This window comes from Myotis davidii, unplaced genomic scaffold, assembly GCF_000327345.1.
Source record: "Myotis davidii unplaced genomic scaffold, ASM32734v1 scaffold681, whole genome shotgun sequence".
Classification (NCBI taxonomy): Eukaryota; Metazoa; Chordata; class Mammalia; order Chiroptera; family Vespertilionidae; genus Myotis; species Myotis davidii.
The window spans coordinates 773559-783384 of NW_006291551.1; the positions used below are offsets into that span (position 1 = coordinate 773559).

Here is a 9826-nt window from a genome sequence, read left to right on the forward strand (position 1 = left end):
TTTCCCCACCAGCTGGGGAACATAGAACTCAGACCTAGACTCCAAGAAGAGCCTGCCCATTCTGGGAACCACTGAGCCCCTAAAGAGAGCTTTCTGAGTGGTCCTGTGGAGAATGCTGGTGATACAACAGTGACTAAGGCAACTCTGGACCCTGCCCTTAAGGGAGACAGACTCATCACCAGACAGGGACAGCCCAGAGTGGTCAGGGCTTGGATAGGAAAACTCCAGGGTATGGAGGGATCCAAAAGGAAGAACCTTACCTTGCCTGGGGAAGAGGAGGTCAGGAAAGGCTTCCAGGAGGGAAAAAACAGCTGATTTTAGAAGTCAGGCAAAGAATGTTCCAGGCAGAAGAAGCAGCATGGGCAGAGGCCTGGAGATAGAAGATCTCATAGCACTGTTCAATGAACTGAAATATCACTGTGGTTGGAGAGAGGACCCTGGGCCAGTTCACAAAGAATCTGTGGGGCCATGCTAAGGAGCCTGGATTTTGTCCTGAGGTCACAGGGGAACCATAGAGAGGTTAATCATGTAAAGGATTTGTGCTTTAGGAAGATCTTGTTGAAGGGAGTGAATAAAGGCATATAAACAGGTAGTTCCACAAATAATTGCAATGTTGATGAACACAGAATATAAGAAGCCCCTGACCGAGTAAGGCCTGAGCACTGCACCCAACACAGTATATGGAAGGGTTTGGAGGCCAGACCAAGAGGAGGATGAAAGCAGTTCTTTCCCACAGCTCCTTTGTCCAGTCCCCATTAGGCACTTTATTCACACAAGAAATTCACTCTTTCAACAAATATTTATAGTGTACCTCCTATGTGCCAGGTGATATTTCAGGTGCTGGAGATTCAATAGTGAATAAGACAAAAATTGCTCCTTTATGATCTTCTATTACATTGAGGAAAACAAAAGAAAGTAAACAATAAAAGGATGTCACGTCTGAGAGGATAAGTGCTATGGAGAAATAAAGTACAGAAGGGAGATAGAGGCTGACAAGATGGCAATTTCAAATGTTTAGTCCAGTGATGGCGAACCTTTTGAGCTCGGCGTGTCAGCATTTTGAAAAACCCTAACTTAACTCTGGTGCCGTGTCACATATAGAAAGTTTTTGATATTTGCAACCATAGTAAAACAAAGACTTATATTTTTGATATTTACTTTATATATTTAAATGCCATTTAACAAAGAAAAATCAACCAAAAAAATGAGTTTGCATGTCACTTCTGACACGCGTGTCAAAGGTTCATCATCACTGCTCTAGAGAGAGTCTACCTAGAACCAGGTCACATTTTGATTCCAGGTCAGGGCACATGCCCAGGTTTAGGTCTCAATCCCCAGTGGAGGGCGTGCAGGAGGCAGCCTCTCTATGATTCTCTCTCACCATGGATGTTTCTACCTCTCTGTCCCTCTCCCTTCCTCTCTGATATTAATAAAAAATATTTTTAAAAAATAATTCTTATTTTTCTTTTTCATTATGCATGCATGAGAACTCTCCCTTCAGGATTTTCCAACTCCATTTTGAATAAGGTTTTATCAGTTTTTACAGAGATGAGGGTAAAAAGGGGGGCCCAAGTGTGTAGGTCATTTGTAAGGACTTTCATTTTAGACTACAAGTCAGACAAGACACCAGGTTAGGGTTCTAAGTTCAGGAAGAGGAATGATCTGACAGGTGTTAGCAGGGTCCCTCTGGCTGAGTGGACTTGATTGTGGAGGGCATTAGGGAAGCCAGGGAGTAGGCTACTGCAATAGTCCAGGCTGGAGGTGCTGGTGACTTGAACCAGATGGCAGAAGATTCTGAGTATATTTTTAAAGGCAGAGCCAACAGGATTTCTAGATAGATCAGCTATAAGGCGTGAGAGAAAGATAGGAGTCAAGGACAACTGTCCAGAAGAATAGAATTGCCAATTTCCCAGATGGACCGATTTCTGCCAGATCCTTTCACAGAACCCAGTTTTAATTCTTAACCCCTCCTCTCCGTGATGCAGGACTGATTTCTGAGTCCTCAGCCACCCAAATGGGGTTTGGAAGTGGAGTCCCAGCATTCCTCTTTTTTTTTTTTAATATTTTTTATTGATTTTTTACAGAGAGGAAGGGAGAGAGATAGAGAGCTAGAAACATCGATGAGAGAGAAACATCGATCAGCTGCCTCCTGCCCATGTCCCACTGGGAATGTGCCCGCAAACAAGGTGCATGCCCTTGACCGGAATCGAACCTGGGACCTTTCAGTCCGCAGGCCGACGCTCTATCCACTGAGCCAAACCGGCTTCGGCCCAGCATTCCTCTTAACATGACAAATGACCCTGCTTGAGAAAGGCTGGTTCTTTTTCAATACCCCAACAATTGACCTCAAATAATCATAAAAAGGGTATGGGTTGTCTTTTGTTCAAGGATGCACCCCCAACCCTTACAAAAGTACCTGGCATTCAACAAATAAAACTTGCACGAAAAGGGTACTCCCGCTTGGGTCTTTCCCCAGGCCCACTCTCGAGCCAGCACCAGGACCCAGACAGAATTTCTTTCTCCAGGTAAAGCCAAGGAAGTGATGAGAACCTGTCACTAGCCGGTGCAAGTTCATGATTGGGCCTGGAGTGTTGATGAACACCTATCAGCCCAATAGAAGACTGGGGCTCTCATGAATGGGCGTAGTCTTACTTGGCCTCAGGGACCGCCTTTCCGAGGGCGCTCTAGCCCGGGGGAAAGACTCACCTATCCGGCCGGCTTCCGGCCCGTTTTAATTCCGCTTCCGGTCAGACGGAGGAGTCTCTTTGCTGAGGTCACATTGAGCTGCGAGCGGCTTCAGGGGCGTCTTTAGGTGAGTGCCCAGGGTTCGGGTACCCGGCATCCCATCCTGGGGGACTGAGGAACCGGATCCTAGCTTCCTCGAGAGCGAGGTGAGGTTTCCGGACGGCGGCGTTCGGCCTCCTGCGGGGGCCTGGGGTTCTGTTGGGTTAGTAGTCATAGCTAACGTTTCTCCCTTAATGCCGGGCAACATTCCAAGTGACTTATATTAATTCATTTAGGCCTCACCCTTCTCCCCGGCCTGTAATTGTCCCTTTTGATAGTGAGGCAACGGAGGCTCAGAGGTCTTAAGCTGCTTAGCCAGCGACCATGATTTGGACTCGGTGGTTTGGACGGCGGTGCCCTTAATCCCCGGGCCACAGGCGTGGGTCCCCGCAGTTTGCCAGGGCCGCAGCCTAGCGCCCTGGTGTCTGGCCCCTCCTCTCCCCTTGGGCGTTGGAGGGGTCACAGTGTCATTCGGACCCACCCTCACCCAAATAGCGGGTCAAGATCTCGTCCCATTTTACTGTTCCGACCCATCTGTGTCCCAGCGGCTAGTGTTCTACACCGGCCTCGTCTCTCCCGCGCCTCCTTCCCCAGGCTACTCTGGCGTCCCAGATCCCCACACTGCCTTGTATCGCTTCAGTTTAATACCGGCTCGCTCACCTTGGCGTAAACCCACGACTCCTCGAAATCTCTGGAATAGAGGCAGTTTCTCTCAGGCTCCCTGGTGAAAACGGTGTGTCACCTCATAAGAGACATTGTACCAGAGGTTTTTTAACCCTGTGTCTACAGAATCTGTAGAATTCGAGGGGTTCTAGTACTCCAGTGAGGGGAAATTACGTCTGCATTTTTACTAACCTCTAATTGAAATGTAGCATTTGCTTCAGTTAGGCATGGAGGCAACAACCTCAGGAATGTTAGCATCTGTGACTTTGTCAGCAATCAAATGGTTGCAGATAGCACAAAATATTTTTACTCATGATTACTTCAAAACTGTAGTGGTTAATAAAACCTCAGCTACATATAGTAGTTATCATTGTGAGCCCGTGCCATTTAAAAAAAAATTTTTTTATTGATTTCAGAGAGGAAGGGTGAGAGAGAGATAGAAACATCGTGATGAAAGAGAATCATTGATGGGCTGCCTCCTGCACGCCCCCTACTGGGGATGGAGCAGGCAACCCAGGCATGTGCCCTTGACCTGAATCGAACCTGGGACCCTTCAGTCCACAGGCCGATGCTCTATCCACTTAGCCAAACCAGTCAGGGCTGTGCAATTTTTTAATGCACTTAAACATGTGCTAAGAAAAGGATCACTAGACCCCTTTAAAGAGTTCGTGGCACCAAAGACATTAAGAATCTCTGCATTGTACATTATTTTAATGATTGAGTGCAGTTCCACTAGTTGTATACTATGTGACCTTGAGAAGTCATTTAGACACTTGTCTGAGAAACGGTGACAGTAATAGTTCTTATCTTTTATTAGACTGGCTGCAGCAGCAAAGCTGTAAGAGTGTAGGACAGCACCTGGCCTGTAGTAAGCTCTCAATGCCTGTTAGCTAGTGTTATTTTGTGACAGATAAGGCCTAATTTTACCAAGGAGTTGCCCCTCCCCCCCAAACCTTGCTGTGACTTACACATTTAGACGTATGGATTTGCTCTGTCCTTCACATCTGTGTGTGTATGTTGACAGAGAGGGGGTAGTGCGGTGATGGCAAATCTTTTGAGCTCAGCGTGTCAGCATTTTGAAAAACCCTAACTTAACTCTGGTGCCATGTCACATAGAAATTTTTTGATATTTACAACCATAGTAAAACAAAGACTTATAGTTTTGATATTTATTTTATATATTTAAATGCCATTTAACAAAGAAAAATCAACCAAAAAAATGAGTGTGCGTGTCATAGGTTCGCCATCACTGGGGTAGTGGCTTATTCACACCCAGCCCATCTTCTGTATCTGGGCCCCCATTGGACCTGGGTGGGCTGACATGGTCAGGTTCAGGCCCCATACAACCCTGGCTAACACCCATTCTCTTTGCCTCTAGGAATCAGCAACATGGCAGAAGACATCAAGACCAAAATCAAGAACTACCGTACTGCTCCTTTTGACAGCCGCTTCCCCAACCAGAACCAGACCAGGAACTGTTGGCAGAACTACCTGGGTAAGCAGGTCATGGTGGTGGGGGAATGCAGATCTTCCCCTGTTCCCATACCTGAAGTTGCTCACCTCTTGCCTCCTTGGGGACCCACGAATCTCAAGCCTTTTTTATTTATGGACATCCTACCTCACAGAATCTAGGCTCCTTATCAACTATGTTCAAGGTCTGGGCCAGTGCCACAAACTTTGGTTCCTACAATGACTTCTTTTTTTAAAGATTTATTTGGGGCCATGGCTTGGGTAGCTCAGTTGGTTATAGCATCTTACTGATATGCCAAGGTTGTGGTTTCGATCCTTGATCGGGCACATAAAAGAAGCAACAAATGAATGCATGAACAAGTGGAACAACAAATTGATGTTTCTCTCTCCCTCTCTGTCTCTCAAATCAATTTTAAAAATAAGATGTGTGTGTGTATGTGTGTGATGGAACATACATACGGGAAGTACAGAAAACATAATGTACAGGTAAATGAATAATTCTAAAGTGAACCCCTGTGTAACTATAACCTGGATAAAAAAAAGTGGATGTTGCCTGAACTCTGAACTCTCCTGCCTACTGCACATCCTGTATTGAGCACAACACCTATTCTCCCCAGTAGAGATGTAACCCCACTGACTTAAGGCAACCACATTTTGGTTTTCTCATCACGTTTAGGTTTGCCTCTTTGTGACCTTTATAAATACTGTATGTATTCTTTTGTGTTGAATTTTTTTTAAGTCAACAATTTTGAAGTTTCAGCTGTGCTATGACATGTAGTTTGCTCATTTTCATTGCTGTAAAGTTTTCCACACTTTATTCATTGTCACTTGTGTGGTTTCCAGGTTGGGAATCTTAGGAGTAATGCTGCTATATACATTCTTATAGGTGTAATCTGATGTCCATGTGAATGCTTTTCTCTCTAAGGAATGTGCCCAGAAGTGGAATACCTGGATTGATTTTTAAAAAATTAATTGCTTACATTTAGTTATATATTTTTTTTTATTGATTAGAGAGAGAGAGAGATATCAATTCATTGTTCCACTTATTTATGCATTCATTGGTTGATTCTTGTATGTTCCCTGACCAGGGATCGAACCTGCAACCTTGGCGTATCTGGACACTGTTCTAACCAACTCAGTTACCTGGTCAAGGCTAATTAATTGCTTACTTTCAAAAAAAGCGTGTTTTTATTGATTTCTAGAGAGAGGAAAGGAGAGGGATAGAGAGATAGAAACATTGATGAGAGAGAATTGTTGATTGGCTGCCTCCTGTACATCCCCCACTGGGGATTGAGCCCAAAAGCTTGGCATGTGCTCTGACCAGAAATCGAACCAGTGACCCCTTTGTTATTGAGTTGATGCTCAACCACTGAGCCATATCAGCCAGGCTTACTTGCTTACTTTTTAAAAATTTATTTATTCATTTTTAATATGTTTTTATTGATTTCAGAGAGGGAGAGAGAGATAGAAACATCGATGAGAGAAAATCATTGATCAGCTGCCTCCTGCACTGGGGATCGAGCCCACAACCCGGGCATGTGTCCTTGGCCAGAATCGAACCTGGGACTCTTTAGTCTTCAGACTGACACTCTATCCACTGAGCCAAACTGGCTAGGGCTTAATTGCTTACTTTTAAAAACCAGATTATCCCATGCCTGTCTTCCTCTCTCAGACTCCAGCATTTTAGCATCAAGACTATCTTCCTCTTCCTTTGCCCTGGTTCTGGATTTCCATTATCCCTGCACATGCCCCTCATATTGCCCCATCAGTCCTGACCCCAGAGTTTTGTTTTTTTAATTTTTAACAAATAATTCATTTATTTATTTATTGTTGATCCTCACCCAAGGATATTTTCCCATTGATTTTTAGAGAGAATGGAAGGGAAGGGGAAAGACAGAGAGTGAGAAACATCGATTGGTTTCCTCCCATATGTGCCCCAACCAGGGCCAGGGATAGAGCCTGCAACCGAGCTACATGCCCTTGACTGGAATCGAACCCGGGACCATTCAGTCCATGGGCCAATGCTCTTACCCAGTGAGTGAAACCTCCTAAGGCCTCTCTCTCATCATTGATGTTTCTATCTCTCTCTCCCTCTCTGAACTCAAAAGTATTTTTTTTTAAAGTGTCCTAGTCCTTTGACTGGGCTGAACATGAACCCCTTTTTTCACAGACTTCCACCGCTGTGAGAAGGCAATGACTGCTAAAGGGGGTGATGTCTCTGTGTGTGAATGGTACCGGCGTGTGTACAAGTCCCTGTGCCCCATATCCTGGGTTTCAGCCTGGGATGACCGCCGGGCAGAAGGCATGTTTCCTGGGAAGATCTGAACTGGGCATGGGAGTTGGTGACTTGGTGGGAGGTCAGCTGCAAGAGGCAGAGGGAAGACAGGGCATCGCACTGTCCATGGGACTTGCCCTTTTCTTCCTAGAATTGCCTTCCTTTTCTTTCACTGATACACTCAGTAAGTCAGGGCTCTCAGCCAAGGTGACCAGAGCTCTCTTGCTAAATCCATCTTGCTCACGCACTCTGTAGATATATACTCAGTGCTGGGTTCCTGTCCCTGTGGAGCTCACCATTTTGTGCAATCCTGTCCTTTTTTATCATGAGCATTTTCAAATATACATAAAAGTAGAATAATTCAGCGACCACCAAATATACCCATTACCCAAATTGAATAATGTCAAAACTTTCCCACATTTCCTTCATCTATCCCTCTTCTTTTTCTTCTTTCTTTTGTCGCTGAAGTATTTTGAAGTGAATCCCAGCATGTCATTTCACCCCTCCTACTTTAATGTGTATCTCTAAAAAATATGGACACTAAGGCAGTCAGTCCTTTTAGCCCTGATAACTTAAATTCTTTATTTTAATTAAATTTTTTTTTATGATTTTAGAGTGAGGGAGAGAGAGAAACATCAATTGGCTGCCTCCTGCATGCCCCCTACAAGAGATTGAGCCTGCAACCCAGTCATGTGCCCTGACCGGAATGGAAATGGTAAACTTTTGGTGCTAGGGTCTGTGCTCAACCAACTGAGCCACACTGGACAGGGCTAATTTTATTGATTATTTGAGGGTAGGGGGATCAGTTTGTTGTTCCACTTATTTATGCATTCATTGGTTGCTTGTTGTGTGTGCCCTTTCTGGAGATTGAACAACATTAGCACTTGATGGCCTCTTTTTGCTTTAAAATTGTGCTAATTGTCCATTTTGCCAGCAACAAAAGCAAAAACAAAAATATTTACAGCACAGCCTAGCCAGTTTGGCTCAGTGGATAGAGTGTCGGCCTTTCGACAGAAGGGTCCCAGGTTTCATTCCAGTCAAGGGCATATGACTGGGTTGTGGGCTCCATCCCCAGTAGGGGGTGTGCAGAAGGCAGCCGGTCAATGATTCTCTCTCATCATTGATGTTTCTATCTCTCTGTCCCTCTCCCTTCCTCTCTGAAATCAGTAAAAATAAAAAAAATTTAAAAAGCAAAATATTATATATATATTCACAGCAAAATTTCCTGAGATGTTAACAAGCAGTGAGGTTTAGGGGTAAAGTGACTCACATCCTCTCCTTTGTTTGTGGCATGAGAGACACTTCTTTTCATGCTGATGTATCAGTGTGAAAGGGTTGTCAACTGAAGTTTTTGTTCAACATTATATCTGTGAACAACTTGGTTGAGAACCGAATTGTTCGACTACATCTGTGATTAACACTAGTATCCTACTGTTTATTCCATTTGGCATCTTTTTGCACTTGACTATGTCTTGGAGATCTATTTGTGCTGGAGCATAGATCAGCCTTACTTTTTTCACAGCTGCCTAGTATTTCTTCTTTCCTCTATTCTGACAAACATCATTGAGTGTTGACTCGGTTTCCTAAAGCAGAGCATAGCCACTCTCTTGAAGCGCTGTACCTCACATATCTCCCCATGAACAGCCCTGCAGTAAGCTGGGGATTTTTCTGTGTTATTTTTCCTCCCCCCACCCCTTTACTGGTTCAGCTGTGACAGCTTCATTCAGGACAGTGATTCTTTTTTTTTTAATATATTTTTATTGATTTCAGAGAGGGAGAGAGAGATAGAAACAGCAATGATGAGACAGAATTACTACTTGGCTCCCTCCTGCATGTCTCACACTGGGGATGGAGGCCACAACCCGGGCATGTGCCCTGAACGGGAATCGAACCGTGACCTCCTGGTTCATAAGTCGGTGCTCAAACACGGAGCCACGCCAGCCACGCAGCACAGTGATTCTTACCTTTCTGGTCACGGCTGGTTCCCCAGCTCCTGGAACTGTGTAGGTACTGGGGTTATTAGTTGACTGAAGAAATGAACAAGTAGGCAAAGTGAGAAAAATTAAGAAGTCCACCCATCTGGTTTCCCCATAGAGGAAGGGAGTAACAATGGCAATAACACTGGCTTTCTTTCCATAGGTTTCAGCCTGGGATGACCGCCGGGCAGAAGGCACGTTTCCTGGGAAGATCTGAACTGGGCATCCTCCATCCTTTTCCCAGGGGCGTGAAGGGGGGCCTGGGTACATCCCACCCTAGAATCCTGAATCATGGCTTAACTAATAATAAATACTTGTTGGAAAAATGTAAGACTGTGTGTGTGTAAAAGAGCTGGATTACTGGGCAAGAACCTGGGTTGGAAATAGTACCTGGACAAGTAAGAGGGGCTTCAGAGTATTTTTTTAATTTTGTTTTGTTTTTAATTTTGTTCTCTCAAAATTTGTCCACGTTTTCTGTGCCAGACAATAGAATGCATGATTATATGAAATAGCCTGAAGCACCTGTATATGCTGAAGTTTATGTGTATGTTCCCTTAATTGTCAGATAATTTTTAAAACTTTTCTTAGGTGATGAAAATCTATACTAATAAAAGAGAAACATGCAAATTGGTGTCACTCTGCTACCCCCACCAGCCAA

The 9826-nt window shown here is 44.5% G+C and overlaps 1 protein-coding gene across 4 annotated transcripts; it reads left to right on the plus strand.

Moving 5' to 3' along the window:
- The first annotated feature begins 2705 nt into the window (after positions 1-2705).
- On the plus strand, positions 2706-9499 carry LOC102755379 (cytochrome c oxidase subunit 6B1). Of its 4 annotated transcripts, none has more exons than XM_006765000.2 (4): positions 2706-2812; positions 4826-4942; positions 7088-7219; positions 9363-9499. In XM_006765000.2, the coding sequence occupies exons 2-4, from the start codon at positions 4837-4839 to the stop codon at positions 9383-9385; spliced, it is 261 nt and encodes an 86-aa protein (XP_006765063.1). In that variant the 5' UTR covers positions 2706-2812; positions 4826-4836; the 3' UTR covers positions 9386-9499. The 4 variants fall into 4 exon arrangements, with proteins under 4 accessions (XP_006765063.1, XP_006765062.1, XP_006765065.1 ...); XM_006764999.2 differs by having other exon boundaries at positions 7088-7188; positions 9332-9499; XM_006765001.2 differs by having other exon boundaries at positions 2719-2891; positions 7088-7188; positions 9332-9499.
- Positions 9500-9826: the final 327 nt, after the last annotated feature.

What these genes read in the sequence shown, in the direction of transcription:
- LOC102755379 (XM_006765000.2), top strand. Translation starts at nt 4,837, where the DNA reads ATGGCAGAAGACATCAAGACCAAAATCAAGAACTACCGTACTGCTCCT. An exon ending in CTGTTGGCAGAACTACCTGG is followed by an intron (nt 4,943 to 7,087) that starts GTAAGCAGGTCA and finishes CTTTTTTCACAG; the next exon opens with ACTTCCACCGCTGTGAGAAG. An exon ending in GGATGACCGCCGGGCAGAAG is followed by an intron (nt 7,220 to 9,362) that starts GCATGTTTCCTG and finishes GCCGGGCAGAAG; the next exon opens with GCACGTTTCCTGGGAAGATC.